Source organism: Chlamydotis macqueenii, chromosome 8, assembly GCF_036417535.1.
Source record: "Chlamydotis macqueenii isolate bChlMac1 chromosome 8, bChlMac1.mat, whole genome shotgun sequence".
NCBI classification, from domain to species: Eukaryota; Metazoa; Chordata; class Aves; order Otidiformes; family Otididae; genus Chlamydotis; species Chlamydotis macqueenii.
Window position 1 is genome coordinate 22913420 of NC_141563.1, and position 23955 is coordinate 22937374.

Here is a 23955-nt window from a genome sequence, read left to right on the forward strand (position 1 = left end):
CTGTATACGCAAGCAGGCTTTAAGGTGATGTAAGATTTTCTTAATTAAACTGGGGAAATCCACAAACACCTGACATTTATTAATAGTCATTCCACAAAGATAGAGTTTTAAACTATTTTTGTTAATTAAAAGTTACATTTTCTTTCAACTGATTGAGTGTAATGTCAATCTCATTGCTTTCCCCCCCATCACCTTTATTTAAAGGCTGTTTGCAAGCTCAGGTACCAAATGGACAGCATTACTGCAAGCAAAGACAAAGCACAGGGCTACAACAACACTGCACGTTAGGCATGCCCACAGTCAGAGAATAGATATTTTTAACATTGATTTTCCATTGAAATTGAAGGAATGTATAATAGCAAAATTCTGGACGACTGTTCAAAATGTGCACCAATATATTTTGTTCAGATCATCTTTCATCTGCTCTATTTTTGGAATATCAATTATCAGCCAGATCAATGCTGATTACTTAACGCAGCGTCATAAACAAGAGGTGTTTCAGACATTGCTGGGGTTCTGAAAGAGTCACAGAACCAAGAAGAAAATATCATACTGTTTTTGTGTTCTCTGAATCATTTCACATAATATAACTTTAATAATAGTGAATTTTCTGTACTGTGACGTTCTGCCATGAGCAATTTCTAAAAATACTCAGCAGTGTGCCAAGATTATTCTGGTCAATATCTAGAAATACATGTTTTAGCAACTGCATTTTACCTTTGGACGGTCATAAAAAAAAAAATAAGTTTATAAGGGGTTGCAAACAATCATCTGATGAATCAGAACTTTTTTTACACTTTTTTTTCAGAGAATACTAGTGTGTACAAAGAACTTTTCAAAGATTGTCTTATCATTCTTCTATTGCCAGTATTGTTACAGCAGCAGTAAAGACAATGGCAAGCCCTGGAGAAGGCTTGTCATGCTTTTTTTTTTTTGTTTTCCTTTTTCCCCCACTCTCTCAAGTGCACGATGGGACTCAAGTATCACAAAATATTCAAGGAAGTTTTATGGCTCCCACCGTCACTGGTTCTGATGGAGCAGCATCAATATAACGGAACTTTCAGAAAAATTGTCAGAAGTTCTGGCAGACCTCAAGGTTAGAAAAGTGTTTAAAGCATTATATCCACTCAGTAATTTTATTTTAAAAGAAACAAGCCATTTCAGTGAGGAGGAACATATTTACTATCCTAAATTTACAGTTGAGTAAGAAAAACATAGTTTATATCAAAGGAATTATTTTCAGTTGGCATTACAACTCACTAAGAGTTAAAAATACTTTAGTGGCTAATCAGTAAAACGTTTGACATATTTATCCTGTGTGGGGAAAATATTCCCTTTTTTTAAAATTATGGGGTTTACTCATGTAACGACTTTTAACGATCCTAATTTGAGAAAAGGACATTATTTCCTGCCGCATGAAATAATTTCTCAACACAAAAAAAGGGAAGCTAACAATGTCCAAATTCACGCCTGATGATCCTTCTTCCATTAGGAGAACAGAGATGACTTGATAAAGTGATGACTACTGATAGTTTTTAAAACATAAATTGATGTTAAGGTAGCATGAACATTATTTTCTCTTAATGCCAAGAAAAAACTTAAGATGATCATCAAGATTACCAAAAAGCTGAGCCTTAAAACTTAAACTTTAATAGTAGATAGTACAACTGAAAAATGAATAATTGGTCTCATTTTTAACATGTTATTACAGTACATATGTCTTAAATATCCCTCATGCTATCTCCATTGTTCATGTAAATCAATATTTTAAGTTTCCATATATTTTGCACTGAAATATAATTACTCAGTATTTATAAAAATATACAATGACATTTACATGTAGTCATCTGTCTCTGTTCTACTTATGGAATAAAGAATGCTGTTTATGAAAAAAAATGTGAACCAGCTGGAAACATAGAAATTGTGGAACCATGAGAAAGATCTCTCATTTCTAGAGTATCAGGAAGCCACAAGCTCTCCTTCTCCTCCTGAATTGTGTTGGAGCCCGGGTGTCGTAGTTCAGCTCCAACACAATTCAGCAGGAGACTTCAAACAGAATTTAGACAACATAAGTGCATACACTTCAGGCACTTCTGAGAACAGGACTTAGAATTTGAAACAGGACAGATACTTTTGGAAATCGTATCTCGATCACAAAGCGTTAGCTCTTGCTGCAGGAGAACACATTTCATTTCAACTTTTCAAGTGCAGAATCAAAATTTACGCCAACTGGACAGCAGTGGCCATTGGTATTTCTGTGATGATGCAAACAAATAGGTTCATTAGATGACAACTTAGAAGTTTTCCTCAAGTGCACATTTTTAGTCACTTTACATTGTTAGGATGTGACTCTTGCTTTTCTAGTCTTTAAACCGTTCCTAGCATCTGTGACTTTGGGCACTAATGAAGGAATGAGCATACCAAAAGTCTCTATAGGTTCCCCAAGGGTTTGCAGGAACATTCACCCACACAGATGAGATGATGAAGAGAGGAAAGAAAGAGAGAGAAAAAAAAAGTTTTATGCATTTCCACAACAAACACAGAGAAAACACAAATACATTCCACCCTTTCCCCTCCCCGCTCAAGAATGGACCCTGTAATAAACCAGCCCTTTCCCACACAGACAGAATGACTCATGCTAAATCACAGAACGGTTGAGCAAAGAAAAGAAAAAAAAACCCCAAAGGCAGCTAAATTCAGTACGAAAAAAAGATGATGCATCACAGAAATAAGCACAGCTTACAGAACTTCAGGAGACAAAGTTGGCATGTTTAATCTATTCCAAGACACACACATCCAAAGAACTGTTGCTAACAAAAGTGTATCTATCTTCATTGCAGCATGCTGGATCACAATAAAACTTGTAATCAGGTGATCTTCCCACTACTCAGCACTTTGTTCCAAAAGACAGCATGTGTGAATTGCATGGCATGTGGCAGATAGCATAGAAATGGCAAGCAGTCTCTGAAAAAATTCACAATCAAATTTCAGTCTCGTTACCCAACAACAGCAACAAAACCTCTTGAAAAGTCTGAACTGCGCAGCTGAAGTTGCTATATGCTGCAATGCAAACTGCAATGCACTTGGTAATCTTACATGGTCGCCATACAAGTATGATTTAATTTTCTAAGACTGGAGGGGAAAAAAAAACCAAAACAAAACAACAACACCACCAAAAAAACCCCAAAAACAACACCAAACAAAAAAAAAAACCAAAAAAAACCCCCCGCAACACCAACAAAAAAAAAAAAAAAAGAAAAAAAAAAAAAAGAGATGTTGATATACAGGTTCTCATAAGCACTGAAGAGCAAGGATTGCTCATACATGACTGAGCGAAGTGAAGCTGAGGATGCAAGGAGTGCATGCAAAGACCAGCAAACAGACCCTATTCAGACTGGTTTCATGGGTACAGCAGAAGCTGGAGCAAAGCAGGCTGAAACTAAGGGAGGAAAAGCTGTTGCTCAAGAAAGGAAGGTGCAGGAAGGAGAGAGCAAAGCAGGAGTAACAGCACTGGCACAATGAGGGCTCAAAACAACTGGAAGCATTCGGGAGGGCACCAGCAGTCCAGAGATCAGGTAAGCACAAACACACAGTGCAAACCTAGCTCTTCACGACCAGCAACAGCAATCATTGGCAGGAGAAGCAAGTTTTATGCAATGCAAACACCCAAAGCATACAGTAGGAAATCTAGGGAGATTCAGAAAAAGGTAGTAAGAAATTGGGTAATGGCCAAAAACTTAAAACTGAAAGACTTAAAGCAGTTTTATAACTTCTGCCTGCTTCAGTTCAAACCCTGGTCAGAAGAAACGCTACAGGAACAGCCACAGCTGGACAAGATATTGTATATGCAGAGCCAAGGCAACATGGCGGCAAGCAGGAACGGCTGCGGAAGAGATTCTAAGGGAAGTGGAAGCAGAAGAGATTCTAAGGGAAGTGGAACTTGGGATCAAGAGGTTCCTAGGTAATACTGGTATACAAGGAGATAATAATAATAATTAAAAAAAAAAGTCCTGAAAAAAATTAAAACGGTTTAGGACCTCGCAATTGCAGGGAGGCAATGACAGCAGAGGGAAAGGGGTCACAGATGGAGCAGTCCTGAGGAGTTACCGTGAATTACTTCGCCTTTCTCCCACCTCCCACGTGCACTGTATTTGTTATTCTCAAGCACATCTCCCACAAGAGCCAGCAAGCCAGAATTATTTTTGGGGGGTGGGGGGAAGAAAGTATTTGGATAGGATTCATGGCAAGAAAGCAAGAACTAAACTGATTAAGACTAAACATTGGGCACCACTACAAACTCCCATCTGCTGTGCTAAATGCCAATCTCTGCTTGGTATTTAAAATGCCCTTTATCAAAATACAATTCAATTTCTGTTCAAAAACTGTAACATAATCACTTGAAGTCTGGAATTAAATGGGCTATTTAATTAAACCTCCAATCTCATTTAATGGAAAAATAAATACGTATGAAGAGATTCTGATAAATACATGTGTATATTTCATTTTTAGAAAACCAGTATTTATAGCCTTAAACATTATCAAGATGTATACAGATGCTTCAATGAATCCTGTGGTTATGGTACCACATTTCAGGAGCAAGTGAGAAGCACACGATTCAAGTTCTAAGCACCACTCTTACACCATTAACCTGTTGTCTTAAGTACCTTTAAATTTCTTTTTTGATTAGCAGGAAAAATATCACAAGGCTTACAGCAAGCTTTTTCTACTCTGGTAAGTCTTTGAAAGTAAACACAACTAAGTGTTAATACACTGAAAGGAAGTAGCATGAGCACCAGTTAACATTTTAATAGCTGGGAAACTCTTCAAGACACAAACTAAAATGGTATCATTGAAACAGATCGTCAACAAGAACAAAATGCTTTGTTTCTCACAATATGAAAATGGTGGGGGAAAGAAGTCCAATGTGATACAAGCCTTGTACAGGGCAAGTCAATCTTGTCTTAATTTTGTGGTGAAACACATTTCCTGGCTCTCTTATGAAAAACTGACCAGCAAGAATATTCTCGTTTCTTCTTGTTGCTGGAATACAAAACCTCAAAGTTCTTAGAAATGAAGGATCATGTAAGAATTATTAACTGCATAAAAGTTTGCTATTAAAATGGAAGTGGTATTAATTACTCTAACTGCACACTGTAAACGCTTCTTTGGAATACTGGGAAGGACTGGTAAGAAGTGAAGAAAAGAAGGACATGAAAAAACCATGGAGAAAAAGGGAGAGGAACAGGATAAACAGTAAATTAAGAGCAATTACAGCTGCAGTGCCTAAAGACTAGAAGAGAGCACATTCAGGAATTAATTTACAATGTGCAGCAATTGTAAAATACAAATTGTTCTCATCATTTACAACACAAAATTTGAAACACAGGCAAAATTATATTTTAATCCTGTCCACAATTTTGAAGTCTAGAGCTACACAGTATTTTGTCAGTCTTACAAAAACAAATTTGCAACAGTTAAGAGCTTTACAAAGAGCCCAACTTGGTTAATTTTTTTTCTTCCTTAATTTTCCGTGCTACAGGCTATAACTTTAAACTGTAAATTAAATTGGCCGTGCTTAATTTTCACCTTTTACTTGGCTGGCTAGAGAGTAACAGCCTGCATAAGAGATATGACAGATTTAGACAAACCAAAAGAGAAGCTGGGTTTTCAGCTATCATGGATAATACCTATGGCTGTTGAATTCTGAACAGTAGATACTCTAACTGTACTCAACTGTCACAGTCAGATAGACTTTCTTCTTCTGTTTTTATTAGAGATAATAAAATAAATTTTACTTCCAAATACAATTTTCAGTCTTCCCCCCTTATTCTTTTTCTTAAATCATAAAGTATGGGTCCAAACAGAGGCAGCGAACCCTGCTAATGCCAAAAGTACAACGTAACAGAGACTACTGGGGAGACACGACCAAACCCAACTAACATCAAGTCACTTAACATGTAAATTCCTGACGTTTTGTTTAAAAAACCCCTCCAAAATAGTGTAAATTTATTCAGTCACAAACACAATCAAGTCTTGTGCTAGCTCAGCTCAGCAGAGTTGTACATGTGTATTTGTGCCAGTTCAATCATTTTTCACCAAAAAAAGAATACAGATGAGAAAAAAAACCCTCTTCTTTCTTAATCTGAAAGAGAATCCAGACCCAATGCTCATCAAAATGTAGAAATTAATATATTTCATTAAAAACATGACTCCTCCCTCAAGATACACACAGATAAATGCTGCATTTTCCAGTTACGCCAAAAGCCTCTCTTCCTCTCTGCCAAAAATCTCTAAACAACCAACCAAAACCTATGGACCAAGCTAGGATTTACTATTCAAATCCTAAATTAGTGATTATATGCAAGACTTCCTCAATGCAGACAAGCAGAACACCTTCACCTGAACATCCAAGCATGGAACATAACTTAAAGTCTCTTGCAGGTTCCGGGGACGACAGATGTTCCATCCTTTTGGGTCTTTTGGTCCTTCAGGGTGGCACCCCTCTTTCTTGCCCAGGCCTCCCTTTCAAATTAAAGAGTTAGTAGCAACCTTTTGCTAAACTGAATTGATTTTTTTGGTTGCAGTTCTCTAAAATAACCAGTCAGAACTTGCATCCAGTTAATTCTGGAATACGTTAAAACTAAGCTTTGGCCTAAGGAAAGTACTCTCATACCTTCTTCCTGCCCTTGAAGTGTTAAAAGGAATTATTCCAGACTGCTGAAGATGACCCATTCGTAAATCTGCTACCTCTCTTGCAACAATCCACATGCTTTGAGGCTTAAAAATCCAAGAAATGGTAGTCTGGTTTGTTAGGCTGCAGTTCAGTGTTCCGTATGGGCTGGCATAAGTACAAAAAACCTCAGACCTGTCCTTCCACAGTCACTTGTTCCTGCCTCTCTATCATGACCTTCCTTGAAAGAGCAAAACCATCCCCGTGGCCGACTGCCAAGCCAGGTCAGGGAATTAGGCCAGATTAAAAAGCAACGGACAGAAGGCAGGGGGTGACGAGGGAAGCTAATTTTAATCCACAGCAGCTCACAGCTCTTTTCACCACATGAACGCTTTGCCTGGGGTGAAGGAAGGGAGAAGAGGGGTGCAAATGGGCAAATATGTGGGGCAGGAGAACTGCTCCTTTTCTGAAGGAGTGCTAGTTCTTGCTAGTGCAACATGACCATGAAAGTGTGGCCTTGGACTACTGAAATGGCTTCCGAGAAATAATTCTAAGTCATTAATTTTCAATTATTGTATTAGATAAGTTAATTCTATTAAGTTAAAATTTCAAATTAATAAGTTATAAATTTAATACCATTAATTTACCACAATACCATTTTAAGCACAGTACTTAACACTCCCTATATATAAAATTAGTTCATACAGAAAAGGTTATGTGAAGAAATCTTAACATGTAAAATCCTTAATTATCATACACTGATGTGCTTTGTGAGCAATTAGGAATTAAGCTTCATCTGTGCAGCACCACCCTCTATAGTTGTAGCTGAAACTTTATCCAGTAAGTAACCTGAAATGTTGCAACTACTGAGAGGACCTATAGTGGAAAAGATTGCCTGTCTGCATGAAATATAACAGGTATTACTTTACAAAGGAAACAAACTGTGTGAAAATTTCTGCAGTGCATATATTTCCATGGTTACCATGTGAAAAAAAGAAAAAGAATACATTTTAAGAATGAGTTCTGAGAACAACATTTTCAAGGGCACTACTATAAAATATCCTCTAAATGTATCACATTCTTGAGTAAAGGTTTTTAGCAAATTGTACTAGTTAAACACAAATATACAAACTAATCAGATTTTTTTTTTTTTTTTTTTTTACAGTCAAAACCACATACCAAGCCCAATGTTTACAGCACCTGCCACAGCTTTGCTTAGCTAAGCTGTCCACCCCTCTGCACTGTAAGACACTGGCTACCTGGCTAGCACCAACTTCCTCGCCATGGCACTGCCCCACCCTCCTCTCTGTAAGAGTTCAGTGCCTAAAGAGGATAACATGTTACTGGGCACCCATCACTGAGTGTGTTTTATGGCTGGATTTGAGAAACAGTACGCATAAATCTGCAGGTAGTTAATCTGATCTGCATATTGACTAATAAATACCCTGCAAGCGGGCAATGCCTCTCGTAATACCCGATACACTCATGCACAAATATCCTCTTCTTTAGAAGTAACACAAGTGTCACTAAACTAATTTCTTCCTTACACTCCGAAGTAAACAACTGCAGGAGCTGTTCAGTGTATGGATGCATTTTACAAGTTACTTGAAAAGAGCAACTCTTGTGTTGCTTTTTCTTTTTTCAAATATTTCATACAAGGCATCAAAACCATAGTCGATACGCCAATCTTGGCTTAGCTGCACTCATGTGTAAGTCTGCTTCCTCCGAAGCTACTTTGTCCGCAGTACCACATCAACAAAACTACAGAAATTCTCATATACATGCACTGAGATCAGCAAGACACATCTTCACAGCTGCCATGGTAAATCTGTAAAATAACTCTTCATCTCTTTGCAAGATTTGAGATCCTGACACATTGCTGCGCTGACATATCTTCTGCAGAACACACTTTCAATATTTACAGGAAAGGGTTGCCTGCAGTAACTAGCCAAGCAGAAGTTCATTTATAACCTCAAATAGCAGAGTGACTGACTTCCTGAATAAGGAAGTCTTATGTAAATAAACACATTTCACAATTCAACACATTGAGTGAACAACAAGTTTTTGTTTGCCTCAGGATTAGGGCAGGCAAAAAGTAGGTAAGAGCGTTTACTATCCCTTCCCATAAAGAATGAACCTTTAGAGAGAACCCGGCTGAAGTCAGTGCTTATTTGGATAAAAGGCAGGCATAAAACTTGCACAGAATTGAGTTGCAAACCCTGCAAAAAAAGATCTAAGCAAAAAAAAACTAAACATGAATTCTTAATGTACTGGAGTGTCTGTCAGCAACTAGAATGAATCAAGGCAGACACCAAAACCATTTTTCTAGTTACAAAATTGCCCTTAAGAACCTCATTAATTAAAGTTGGAAAACTTGTGTTGTAAACTTGGGCCTGCAACAGCAGTACCACCAGCAACTCAGAGGAACCAGCAACAGAAAATTATACAAACAATTTGAGAGGTAAACGAAAAAACAAGGAAAGAAAAATACATCTTTCTGGTAACAAAACGTATGCAAGAAATGTCACAACAAGGACTTGAGTAAGTAACAGTTCAAGAGATGCAAGATTACAATGTACCAAATAACCCTCTCTTTTAAAAGAAACCTCAATTTTATTAAACTAATTTTTCGCTTATACTCCAAATCAAGCACCCTGAGGGACTCTAAAGTGAACAGATACATTTTAAGAACTTCGGCAATGCAGCAACTCTTGTGTTGTCTTTTCTTTTTTCAAATAATTTCGTATAAGAAACAGAACAAAACATGGACTTAGGTCAACACCTAAAAAATTATCCTAGTGTGCTGTCAGAGGGTAACAGATAACACTGGGGAATTTTTGAAAGGAAGAAACCATTAGTCTTATGAGATGCACATAGGAATTTGTACAGTTCTAGCACCTGGACATTCCATGGCATCCTTCCATTTTCTATAGTCTTTTCAGCAGTGGGCATAATTAGTTGCTACTTGTTGTCCCTTGCCCTTAAAAGATGTGGCCAATGCATGTAACTGAGATATTCACACTACCTTCCTTCAGCCTCTATCCTGAAACACTCCTGTTCTCCAGCGCACACCAATCCAGACAATAATTCAGCAGAGTCCGTCAGCATTACTCACATTCTTTCTTCATACCGCTCCATCTGTCTCCACACAAATTTGGTAACTACTACCTTACAAGTGTAAATTTCTGTATCAGCAATTACCTCTATTTGCAGTAGAGTACTGCCAAACGATGCACCTGGTGATATTCGGGTCTATTAAGCCTATTCCTAGTGAAACAGAAGAGCTAGCAGAGTAACACCTTTCAGAACTGGGAGCTCGGGGCTACTAAAGTTACTTGGTCTTACTCGGCCTTCCAGCTTTATCTGTTCGAGAATGATCTGCTGTTCAAAAAAAAAAAAAAAACAACCCTAAAGAAACAGACAAACAAGTTCTCCTTCTTTCAAGTCTCTTTAGGAAGGAAAAAAAATTAAAAAAAAAAATTAAAAATCATGTGACTGGAGCTCTCCTGAAAGAAAAAAAAAAGAAAAGAAAGAAGGAGGGAAAAAAGAGTAAGCCAATTGTACTTGGAATTGAAGAAAATATATCACTTCTTCATTGAGGGTTCACTTGCATCTTGGCAATCTTTCACAAGGAGAGCATCTGACTTTATCCACTGACAGGGTGCAATGTAACACTGCTGCAGCGAAGCAGCCACAAAGGTGCAGTGAAAAGCAGAAGTGGTTTAAATGGCGAAATGTTTACAGCGAAGACTTAATCTAATCCTCACGTGATGGAAGAGGAAATAGTCACCTTTCCACATCAAAATTAGATTTCTGATTTATAGATCCTTATGACTGGGAACTGGCATTTGGTAAAAGTTGCAGCTATTTATTATTATTATAATCATTTTTAGTAGAACCGGGAGCCTGGATGTCAAGATGAATGAAATCTACAGATGTAAATTGCAGAACAAAGCCCCAGGGAAAAGAAAACAAAACAATACAACCCACGCCCTCCCTCAAAAATCCCCACAAAACAACCAACAAAACCAAATACCTGTAACCTCTTCTTCATTTAGTGTGTAAGAAATTTATTCCCTTAAAATGACTCAATCATAACAGAATTAAAAAAACAAACAAACAAAAAGCCCAAGCAGCAAAATTCAAAATTCATAAAGTTGACTTCCACAAACCTTAATTCCTGTGGAAGCCAAAACCGAACTGTAAGAGAGGCAGAGAAAAAGGTGACGGACAACCCAGCCTGGTAACTGGTGGAAAGCAGAGACTCTGACCCACGAGAGACCTCGCCATCGGCAGACAAAGGCAGCGCGTGAGGCCGAGGAATCGCAGCCAGGCTGTCGCTTTGGCCTCGCTTTCCAGAGAGGGCAGGTGTTGGCGCAGAGGCCGGGCTGCCTCCGTGTCCCTGCCGCACGAGCACAGGCCGGCTGCGAGCCCACCAGGCCACACCGGCTCCCCACCAGCTCCCATCTGCCAGCACCCCCGCACACACGGGAGGGCTGGGTCACCTCTTCCAGGGACAGCCCGTGTTCAGGTTTACTTGAACAGCCAGGATGCTGTAACATAAAACTCCATAATGTACGCAGGAAGTTCTGAAACCCTGTCCTTTTATCTGTACCGGTCCTGACATTTGTATACTGTACTCCGTGCACCGAGGAAATGACAGCCACACGTTTCATTTCAGGGAAGATGTCCTCAACGCATTTGTATGAGATAAGCACATATAAACTGGTATTAGATAAGGCAGTAGGATGACTCCTCCCACTCTTTATCTCATGGCATGTACAAAAGTGAAACCTTTGTTAAAATGGTCCTTTAAACCTGGAGGATAAAGCAAAACCACACACACAGACAAACCTCACATACGTGATTAACTGTTCTTTCTTTTCAGTCAATCTCTAACACTCTTAAGTCATTTTCCAAAGCTCCAGACTATCTGCTTGAAACAAAAAGGCATAATTTCAGAAACTAACATATTTAGGGTTTTTGCAAACCATTTTCAAAGGGTATCTGTTTCTAAGAAAATAGATGTACAGTTTATACAATTAGATACAACTTTCGATAATATTCCAAGTAAGAATAAAGTACTTCATAATTCTATTAAATTCAAAGTACATTATAATAAGTAGTCACAACAGTTTTGGAAAGCAAATACCTGCCCGAGAAGTTTACTAGATCTATTATAATATTTCAAATGAGACTCCCCTCCCCTGCTTCCATGAATGACCTCAACTATTCTGCTATCCCATCATTTAGAAAGAATAAAAACTATAGAAGAATAAGCTGGTTCAGATGAAAAACATCAAAAGCCAGTTCAGAATTTCCAGGTGATAATTATAATTATTTCAGAAGGTCCCTTTATTTGTATCAATTCAGTTAAAATAATTTATTACGACTAGCACAGAAAATTGAGTGAAATGACCTAAATATCATTCAAATATAAATTTTCCAAAAAAGACTCTGTGCCTTATTTAATTATGTGATACAGTTATTTCTAAAATAAAGATTTAAAACAGAATTTGAAATAATAAATACCAGTTATGCAAACCAAAATGCTTAACAAAAAAACTGCAAATCTTTAAGACTAGTGATTTTTAATAGGAAACCACAGTGATCCGATTAAAAAAACAAAGAGATCGGTAGTTGATGCAGCTATGCAGACAAGAAAGGGAAACCTGGTAGATTTTTCCTGATTGTGAAGACTGAACAAAAAAATAGTGTCAAAGGTAACAGAAAAGACTTACCATTCATGCTGAAAAGCTAGTTTGCAGAAACATATTGCTCCTAATATTAATCCAACAGTTGATGAAGTATGTTAATCTCTACCAGATCAGTGATTCAATCTCTATACACACTTATGCACTAACTGGAAAGAGGGAGCACACAGAATCCAGAGAGCTGCTCTTCCTTACGAGCTTCTTGTGATGCAAAAAAAAAAAACTAGGAAGCACAAGATGCCAGTAGTAAACCAAAATCAATATTCAGGACACGGATATTTGGTTTTGCTCATTAGCTGCTTCTGTTCTGACCAATGCTACCTATTCATGTCTACAGCAACTCAAAATGGCAGGGGGAAAAAAGCATGCAAACACCAGGAGGTTTTAAGATGTTCTCAATTATATCAAGCACTGGTTGTTTCCATGGCAACCTTAGACTAGAATTATCTGTTGACTTGTACCCAAACTAGGAGTTATTCTAAAGCTTTAATCAATTCACACAATGTACTCTGGACATTCTTTCATATTTCACATATTTTTCTCTACATTTTTATATAGTAATTATTCAGCTAAATCTTTCTAAGACATTCCACGGTATGTGAAGTATACTGATACTATTTTGAATCAAGTAGTATTCTTTTGATTATTCATCACCCATCTATTAGCAATTTAGAGACTATGAAGATGACAGAAAGATGCAATACTGGTGATTCTCCTGACCATTTCAGTTATCCAGGTTGTTAATGCATTCTCTTACTATGCACAGATTTGGAAAATATTTGTATTTGTTCAAGAATAAAAGATTCACATGGATCTTACTGTCTCTACATTCAAAACGAAGCAGCCTCATTCTCCTTTCCTTTCCCATTTCAATCTTTCAAAGAGCAACAAGCAACTATGAAAACAAAACAGAAATCAAAATGTAGGTTCCACATAGTTGCAAGTGGTCACAGTCAAGATGTCTAAACTAAGGATGAAACATCCTCCTGATGACTACCATCACGTCCCTTTCATCCTTTGGCTCTGCAGCACAACCGACCTGGTTACCAGGTCAGGCTGCACAGTCACACGTGCGCTCAATCAGCTTTATAAAACAGATTCCAAGGCCCGCGGTGCCCTGAGCCACCTCTGCCCTACTGCATTCTGAGGATTTTACAAAACCTGTTCATTTGTTTCATGCATCAACCAAGAATCCAAGGCACTTCAGGAAAATTATGTTTTACATATCAAAATAATGAAGCAAAGACATTAAATTTCAAAATTAACCACTGAAAACCCCCTAAGACCACATGGCAAAGTCCTCAAACCCACTCCACTAGGCAACTGACAACACAAAAAAGAAGCCCACCCAACACAGGGCAGCTCCTTCCCCGGCAGCAAACCCATAGCTTCAGCAGTAACTGCTTGTAAAAGGACACACACAGAAACAGAGCCGTCACAGTATTGCATTACAGCGGAAGGTATAAATCTATTCACTTTCTTTTCAAACGAATTCTACCTCAAACCTAAAATAACAACAATTCTGAGAAGTCACTGGCCAAACTTTTTTCAGGAATTAAAAACAGTGCTTTTGCCTCGAACTTCAAGAGTAATTCACACTAACTGCTGTGTAGCTTCACCTAAAACCTTACACCAACATGAGTTCCAGTGATATAGGCAGAATAGTTGAGAATATTCAAATATCCTTACAAGACAAACCCCAGTAAAACTTCACGAGTAACTTCACGATTAAACTTTCTGTGAAATTAATCTATGACCTGAATTCACAGGTGTAAAAAAAAACAAAACCAAAAACAACAACAACAAAAAAAACCACAAAACAACAAACAACCAAAATTGTTTCTCTTTCATTTTTCACAAAAATTTTTCACAGATTATGCACTTTCCTAAAGATATAATTAGGAGTCAGTAGCAGACTGAAATAGTCCCCCCACTGTGCTCCTTATCTTCGCTGTCACTCCTTCAGCTACAGTGGTAGCGAAATGAGAATCTCTAAATGTAGACTTAGTCCATGTGTTCCTACAGTATTTTTATTATTTTTAAAAATTAATCTACAAATTGAGAGTAAAGATTCAGTATGAAGATCCAGAATTTCACCCTGAAACAAAGCTATATAATCAACCACCATTCAGCTACCAGCTCAGTATCTTTGCCTCAGAACACAACTGCATGCAACCACTGTGCTTAATTATGACTTAAAATAGCAGTCGCGGAGCAGCCATTTTCACCATGTTTATCATCAAGAGACACGACAGTTCATTTCCTCATCAAGCATGTCATATGAGGAAGCCCGCCTTAAATACCGGGTGGGGGGAAATAGCAGAGACTTGTACACAAACAGGTCACAATTTGTAAGTGTCAGTAGGTCAGTACCATTTTTTTCTTCATGTTAAATAAACAAAAATGCTTCAGTGTTATTTTTTTTCAAGAAGATATTTACATAAAAACAGAGCTTCTACATAAACACAAGTATGCATCTATTTTTACCAAGCTGAAAATATTTTGGAGAAGTGGAAGCTCAGAATTTATGCACTTTCATCATTTACCTTCCCAACAAAACTAGTTGATGCTTTCCCATCTCATATGGGAGACCTAGATTTAACCTATTTTAGGTCAATGCCTTAACACCTTTTTGTTTCTATGTTTACTGCTTATCCTCTGAGAATAGATTCACTCCCTGCTTATCTAACATTTAAAATTGCAAGCAGGGAGACGTATAAACATTGATTTTCTTCATGGTAACACTGTGATGGTAAGCATTTCCAATAAGGCCTATTTTCAACAGAAACAATTGTGCTATCTCAAATCCATCAATGAATCTGAAATCTGGAACAAAATTATAATCAATTACCATATTGTAAACAGTTAAAAATGAGTATTTAACCACAGAGATAATAATTGCTTTGCAAAATAATGCACGGCTTTAAAAGGAAAAAAATGAAAATCAAATGTCAATTTACTTAGATTCTGGTATTTTTTGAAACCTCTCACTTTTATTACCCAAAATGCAATCATGGGAAGTTTTAATCCATACAAATAATACTGTAAGCTGTTCACTAATTAAGAAATTAAAGCTAATGATAAGCAGTGTTCCCACACTAAATTACCATGTAATAGTTAAAAGCAAACACAATTTTATATTGTTTACCAGTATACAGAGCATTCTGATGTATATATCCCTTAAAATACAATGATGATAAAAAGCCCTCTAATTAGAAGTTAAATCTGTGCAGCAATGTCTGCCTATTCCAAAGTTGAAACATTACAATCTGTAATGAGTTTTTATTTCTGTGGAACTAGCTGATTTAATTTGAAAATAAAGGAAGTAATTTGGAAGTAAAAACTGGAGTGAGGGGCTTGCCAAAACAAGTCAACCTTGCTTTAAGCAAAAAGAAGGGATGAGGTATAAATCCTCCTGCCAGCCACCAGTCCATGTACCAGCCTCCCACCTCCCCCTTGCCTGATGCGATATGCTAGTCTTCAAATTAGTATCTTTAGGTAATGAACCATAAAATTGCCCCCAGAATGTACCAGAGATCAGTGTTTGTATTCGATTACAAAGATGCATGTTCTTCACTTGCTAGGCAAACTGAAGAGCGACCATCTATAAAATAAACAAAACCCCCTACTTACTTGATTTGTCCCACAGGACAGCAAGTTCAGAGCAATGTTGGCTCTCATTTTCCAGAGCCGCCGCTCTCTGTTCATGCGCACTACTCTTGGAATGCCTATGGAAAAGGCGATTGGCAAAACCTTCCAGTCTCTGCAGCGCTGTGGCTGTCCCTGTGCACTGGTTACAAGGTACCTCCTTTTGAGCTGCCATCTATACACGCCAGCAGCTTTTACAAAAGCAAAAGAGAAAATATCTGAAGGAAGCTGGACAACCCAGAGCCGCTAAGAGCTATGCATGTGTCAAGCTTCCTGTCTGCTGTGTTTTCTAAGCACCACTCTCTTCTACTTCCTGTTAAGAAAAGCTCTATAATGTACTGGTTTATACTGCTGAAAGTCTCTTTTAATCTGAATTTTTTTTTTTTTATTTAAAAATATGCAATAATTGCTATAGCATGTGTTTTCATAGCTTTTTAATGCATCACGTATTTGATATTTAAATATACATTTTATGTTACAATACTACAAACAACTTGTTCAGAAGTAAAGATCAGAAGGCAGATATATGTTTTTTAAATTTACCACATATCTAAAAAAAAGAAAAGTGACTATTCTGCAGTTCTTCTCTTGTTATTAAGATGGAGTACTACCAGCACCGTAGCAAACATAACCAGCTGTAATCTAATCATTAGTAATCTTACGTTTTTAATTAAAGAACTTTCTAAGCAAGGAGGTTATGTGCAGAAGCTACTGAAGAAAGTATTACTTTATGATTGGGCGAGGGGAAAGTATTCTTTTCCTCCTTTAAGGAAAGTAAGACTGAAGAAGTTGAATTCTAACATACATATAAACACGATGGCATTATATTTATCCAAGTGGGGTTCTGCTTACTTCCAAGAATGAACCAAATGCGTTTTGGTTCAAATGCATTTGGTTCAAATGCAATTAACTTTTTCAGTAAGAAATTACCAGAACGACCAGCACTGGCAGATCCTTATCTAGCAGCGTGTGTGCTCTCGCAGCCCCAAAGGCAGCTGGAAGGAGAGTCACAAAGTCACGGTCACCAGCTCCCAACATTGCTTACATAAAAGCTTTGCATGCAAGTCTCCCAGAATTGCACAAGAAAGTTTTTTCATTCACAAGAAATCCAAGTATTTTCAACTGTAGCATAAGTCTAGAAAGTGTAATTCTTACCGCGCAGAACATAAGGGAAATAAATTGAAAGCTGTATTTAACATTGAATTATATTAATCTGCAAATTATGTAATTCTGCATGCTTACAATGGGTAATACTAAATACTTGTTTTTTGTGCAAATGGAAACACATACATCAGGCAGGTTTCCCAGTACATCTTCTGCATAGATAAGATGTAGCTTCTTAAGAATTAAGGCTATTCTTGAGAAAGATTGAAATAACTTTTCCACAATCTGTCTCCTGTCTTACAGTCAACACGTGTTTAAGACATACCTCTCATTTTTCACCACCATACTTCTCACTGAATAGTTTTCAAATGCCAACAGATATCCATCCTCGGACATTACATAACTATTTCATAACAGCTCTGTGCTTCAGAAAAAAAATCATGATGACAAGCCGCCTATGATAATGATAAAACAATAAAAATGCTGAGGGACAGACTTTACAGATTTGGCTATGTTCCTCCTAACGGGCATTTCCAAAGTTGTTGTAACTGGCCTCAATCAAAGCAACATTTTAAATTTCTAGACTCTACACAAAGCACAAAAATGTCCTTTGATTTCAGGCTCCAGATATACTCTGGAAATGAGATTTCTTTCTCCAGCACCTGTTCAAAATTTGAAATGAAATGCCTAAACACTTACATTTTACACACTGGTTTTCAAATCTGGATGGGCACCTGCTATCTTGTTGGTGACCATGCTACTCGCCCCAGTCAGAGTAAGGCACTGCAAACTTCCCTGGATCCCATTACAGGTCCTTTTCCACCTTGTGCCTTCCAGCCTTTTACCTGCTTTGTCACAGGATCAATGCCGACTTCCCTAACACCCTGTCAGTTCAAGGCTCTGCTGCCAGAAACAAGAGCTAGTGATGACCACGGGGTCCCATTTGCCTTAGCAGGGGTCACAAACAGGCAGAATGGATATGTTATGTGCCCCTTGTAACCAAACACTTCATGATAGAGTAATGCTATGCCACCTTCCATACGGCAGTAGAAGAAACACTTAGACAACACCTAGACACTCATTTTCCCGCCTGGTGAACTTTCTGGGGCTGGAACAGCCCCTCTGGAATCATACAGCTGTGCTCTCCTGTAGCTTACCACAAGTCTCTGGGCATCCAGGGAATCCTTCCAAGAGACTATGACTTCCTCTGATCTTGCCTATTTTCTCTAGTAAACAAAGCCACCTGGCATGACAGTGTGCTCATCTTGTCTCTTTCCCCTCCTATAGGTTCTAAGCTTTTACGCTATTGTCATCTTCTCTTTCACACAAGTCTTAAACTAAACCAGTTCGTTTCCCCGATTTACAAAATTCACATAAGTTCACATTACATAAGTTAGAGTCTGCCAACCCTCCAGAGTCAATGGAGAGATGTGGCAACTGGCAGAGATCAAATCTGCCCACCAAAATTCAGAGCTCCGAATGCACCCAAGTGACTAACCTGGACCCTTGAATTAGGTGCCAAAAATAGGAAGCAGAAATATCCACCCACTGAGATCACAGAAGTGAACTGATTTAAGTGAAAACAGGTTATTAAAAAAAAAAAAAAAAGGATTATTAAGAGGTATCCTAAAAGAAATCTTGCATTTGCCAGAATTTTACAAACTACTGCCAGCAAACTCTATTATAAAGTTCTTCTCCACATGCAAAACACGAAAAGAAAGCACTGGTCATTTTTATACACAGATAGGAATACACTTTCCTAAACTTGTAAATTTTTGGCATTAATTGGTGTTGCCCAATGATAATACAAAATACTACCACACTGACTTTCTGTGAAGTGCACATTCCATGTGGACTTCAAGGTCTTCATCTGAAGTCCATGATTTTTAAAGGTGGAATCGCCCATTTCCTTCTACCTAATCTTTCATCTTATTGACATACTAATCTTTCGAATAAATGCACCATTAATTTATCCACACCAAGGACTTTTTATGTTACACATGAAGTGCAGAGTCCACAAGCTCCGATATTGTATTTTACTGCACAAAAGCTCAGTAACTGGCAATGGATGATGCTTTATCAAAGGCAAAATTTTGTGGCTCTGCTTGTCTTAAGATTTCCACTAGCCAGTAGTGCTTTTCCTTAGAACAGTTTGTAAATCTTTAAATACAATTAAATGCTTACACAGACATCTGCAAACAGACTTGAGGTCATCTTACTCGTGCTCCAAGCTGGAAGAACCTGAGCCAGCTTTGATCTAAAGCTGTGCAGTGCTTGTGGGTAAGCTCCTACACCTTCCCAAAGGAGCAAAAGCTGGCTGTACTCCAGCCAGACCACAAACATCCAGATGCTCTACTCGCTCAATGCAAGTGATATCAGGTGTGTAAACTCTGCACAGGTATGACCCATATAATATCAAGCCTGTTTAGGTCATTCAACTTTCACTGAATAACTTTTACTCTACAGACAGCCTCGGTGGCCTAGGAAACCTGTTACAAAAAGACAGCCTACTTCAGGTCAGTTATCTAAAACAGCTAATGTTCGAAGGCATTAAGACTAGTCAGCTGCCAACTGAATACAGAAAATCGCACACATTATAATTTCAAAATATTTTAGATGTTTCCCAAGTACGGTTACCATGAAATTCCTGAATATTGAAGAGGCACAAAACAGAAAAACATTTAAAAATACAGCACATACATATACACATAGCTCTTTGAAATGTATTTATTTTACTCCTAAATCTATGCCATATTACTTGGTTTCATATACATAACTGAAATTCCCTCACACTACATCAAAGCTGGGAGTGTCTTCTCTAGTGTGTAATGAAGGTTAACCATGAATATCTTGCAATCAAACACATACTGGAGTTTTTAAGAAATAACTGTATTCCTTGACAGAACATTGAAAAATGGATCCATAATGCAAAATAAGTTTCAGATCACCCACAGCTAACTCAAATTTAGGTCTTAATTCCAAATCTTGAAATCTAGTATTTTCCTGGTTACCTACGAAGCTGAGTCAATCTGCCTGTTCATGCATGTTCTACTTCTTTTTAAGGTCTAAATAAAAATATTTTTTCTAGCTTCTTATTTTAAATACTTAAAATTAGTATGTCTCCTTTTCAGCACTGGCCTTTATCCACAAGTATAAAAGACATAATGTGACATTTTCTGTATATTTATTTTGTTTGTCATCGATGGAAAAACAACTTAGAAATTAATAATAACAGACTTTTTTTTTTCCTAGAAGTTAAAGGAAGTGTATTTATTTGCTTTAAAGTTTGCTTTAAAAATTGATGGCTTGATAAAGTACATCTTTTCCTTTATGCATCACTTATTCCAACAATGAAAGTCCAACTTTAGTATTTATTATTTACTGCAAAAGGAGTGAGCAATTATTTGATACAAATATGTTAGCAAGGGTTCCTTCACTTTTAAGAGCTCGAGGATTTGCTAGATTTAACAGGTCTCTTATTGACCAATAAAATATTTGTAAATTGAAAGATGCAGCCAACGCATTTCAGAAAAATAAAATAATTAGTCTAATTTTGAATTAGAAAATACAGAAGTTTATAAGCACTTAATAACTCTAAAATGTGTTAAATAGCATATACTAAAGAACCTAGATTGTTCTGTGCTATAAGCTGAGGAAATATGTATGATATTTGTCTGGCTGTTATATAAAGCTTGACAGAAAAGGATGTAAAACAGACAGCTATTTCATAACTAAAAAATAAAACATTTTCATCAGAAATTATGTAATTAAACACAATCCATTTTGAGCCTTGCCAGGCATGCATATTTCAGAAATAATTATGGGTAGAAACAGAGGCAGAAAAAGGCTTCTTGAAAAAGCAGATGTATTTTGATATACGTCCAGCACTATGCCACTAGCTTGCATTTCTTTTTAAGCACACAGAAGGAAGAGCATTATTTGCTAATATCTTACAGATTTAACGGCTTTCCATTTTGAAACAAAGATTTTTTTCAAAATGTACACAAACAAAATAAACACAACCTATAACTTTACTGTTTAATAAAACACAAGAAAGTAAACCCATGCAGTCTTAGTGTAGGTTTACTGTACTTCTTCTAAAAAGGTTAACCCTTACTAGAGAGCCCCTCTGAGAGCAGTACTAAAGCTGGGACTGCAGCACTTCTATAAATAGGATTGCCAAGAGGAAGTTGTTGCTATGGAAATGCTGGTCATATTTCTATTTTGACTCAGTAGACCTCTACTGGCATCTACTGTACACAAGCTTAATTGCAGCAGACATCTAATACCTTCATCTCTCATCAGGAAGCATAAATTAAAGCTTGCATGGTCCAACAGCACAGTTTAGCAGTTTAGTCTTTATCCAAGATGATACAAAAGGAATAAAAATAGTAATTAAAAAAAACTAAGAACTTGGGGGGGGGGGGGAACAGTCAAACCCTCCTTGTATTCAGCATCTGATTTTTCATACACAAGCTAAAAGCTCTCACTCTTCCCATCAGTTTTCTTGTCAAAATTAGACAACATATATCACACTACACATATCTGGTCAACACATATCTGGTTATTTTGAAGTCAAATAGCTTGTAGACAAAGTCCCAAATCTAGTGTTGAGAAGAAGGGGAAAGAACTCTCTTGTTGCAAGCCAAATCTTCCACAAAACTGTCCAAATTGCCGAAGAGAACTGGATTCCTCTCCTTTCTAAGATGGCTCCTTCCTCCTTGTTTTTCTTACAGCTTCCTTCAAGATGACGTGCTCACTGGTGCTTACATTCTGGACTGACTGTCACATTGCTAGACAGAGGTTTTCAGAATGTGAATAAAAGATTACATAGTAGGTCCATAACAAAAAAAAGTTCGGCGAAGAGCCATCTTTTAATAGTTGCTCTCATATGAATACAAGAAATCTTCTGAAAGTACTTGTGGAACTATGCTTGGTTCATGTCCTTCCAGATCATGAACTACTAAAATAACCCTCTATAGTTACTTCATAGCACTATTTGAGATAGTTTGACATACAATCAGAAGTTTTATACAAACCCTGTTACTTCTCATCAAAAGAGAAAGTATCGTACGACCTGTGTAAGTGGTTGTCGTGGTTTTGTTAGTAAGGGGGGGCCTAAGGTGGTAGCTTCTGTAGGAAACTGCTAGAAGTCGCTCCCCTTTGTTCAGTGGATTCAGCCGGGCCTAGGGCGGACCTGCTGCTGGCCAAGGCCAAGCCGATTGGTAGCAGAATGTCCCGTGATAACGCCTCTGCGATAACGTATTTAAGAAGGGGAAAACAGAAAAAAAAAGAGAGAGAAGAGAAGATGTGAAGAAGCTGAGCGGGGGCAGAGGCGCAGAGGGGGAGGCGCAGGCCTCATGGGCCTTGCAGGCCTCACCCTCTGGCCTCTCGCCAGGCAGCCGACTGGGCCCGACTCGGTCCAGCCCGGCTGCAAGAAGTGGAGAGGAGATGAGAAGTGAATGAGATGTAAAAAAGATCCTGAGAGACACCTACCAGCCTGTTGTGAGGAACGGCTGCAGACACCAAGGTCAGTTCAGAAGGAGGGGGAGGAGTAATGCGGCTCCTGGCCAAGATTCCCCTGCAGCCTGTGGTGACGACCATGGTGGAGCAGGCTGTCCCCCTGCAGCCCATGGAGGTCCACGGAGGAGCAGAGATCCACTTGGAGCCCGTGAAGGACCCCGTACCGGGGGAGGTGGATGCCTGAAGGCAGCTGTGGCCCGTGGAGGGCCCGCTGGGACAGCTGTTCTGGAGAGACTGAACTCCGTGGAAGAGATCACCCACGCCGAAGCAGTTCCACAAAGGACTGTGGCCCGTGGGAGGGACCCCACAATGGAGCAGGGGAGGAATGTGAGGAGTTCTTCCCCCGACCATGAAGCAGCGGCGTAAAACAACATATGATGAACTGACTGCAACCCCCATTCCCTCTTCCCCCCTGTGCCGCTCGGGGGGGGGGAAGGTAGTAGAGATAATGTTAAGCTTGGGAAGAGGGAGGGGTGGATGGAGGTTATCTTGTTCTTTGTCTCATTATCCTGCTGTTTGTAGTAATAAATGAATAGTTTTCCCCAAGTCGAGTCTGTTTTGCCCGTGACGGTAACTTTAAGGATTTCTCCCTGTCCTTATCTCAAACCTTGAGCCGTTTTTCCTTATATTTTCTCTCCCTGTTCTCTCGGAAGGTGGGGGGAGTGAGAGAGAGACTGCGTAGTCTGGTCCGATCGGGGCTGAACTATGACAGTGGTTTTTGTTACGCTTGCATAAAATACTGTCTGCCAAGACTAAGTAAGATGTTCATGCTTTTGCACAAATGAGGTCTAGAAAAAATAAGCAAGCATATGGACTTATTTAAATTAAAATCTAAGGTTAAACTTTGAAGAAATTTAGCATATGACTTCAGTAACTGCCTCTCTGAAAAGAACTGACAGCAGACAAAGTTTTTGGTCCACTTAACTTACATCAAAATATTTACTACTGTTGATTAATAATGAGCATTAATGGGTTATTCACCAAATGGAATAAGATGAAGTTTCTGAATTAGAAGAACTTGGACATTTTCAACCCAATATCTGACTGGGCTGAAGGAGAAGCTACCTGCTTGAATTCTGGCCCATCTCCCACCAGAACAATGATGCTAAAGACCTGGCTCTCACAGAAACAGGAAAGGCTCCTGCAGGTAAGCAGCTGCCGTGGACGGGATCTTGGCTACAGAAAGCTTAGGGTAGAGGAGCGCTATTTTTTCTAGAATCTGCAGGTTTGGTCAGGCCTTCCTTGGGTTAGCCACTTAGCTATATTAAGGAATTGCCCTGTAAGAGGCATTTATGT

The 23955-nt window shown here is 38.3% G+C and overlaps 1 protein-coding gene across 4 annotated transcripts in view; it reads right to left on the reverse strand.

Annotated features, from left to right (window-relative positions):
* PRKACB (protein kinase cAMP-activated catalytic subunit beta) overlaps positions 1–23955 on the reverse strand; it is a 72489-nt gene that overhangs the window by 20357 nt on the left and 28177 nt on the right. Inside the window, exon 1 of one of the 4 annotated variants that reach the window (XM_086753003.1) lies at positions 16018–16274. The exons of 2 other annotated variants lie outside the window; for them this stretch is intronic. In XM_086753003.1, the coding sequence (XP_086609129.1) occupies positions 16018–16207 (190 nt within the window). In that variant the 5' untranslated portion in view covers positions 16208–16274. Of the gene's footprint in view, positions 1–12411; positions 12536–16017; positions 16275–23955 lie in introns of those variants that run through there. One more of the 4 variants, XM_086753006.1, reaches the window with a different exon arrangement.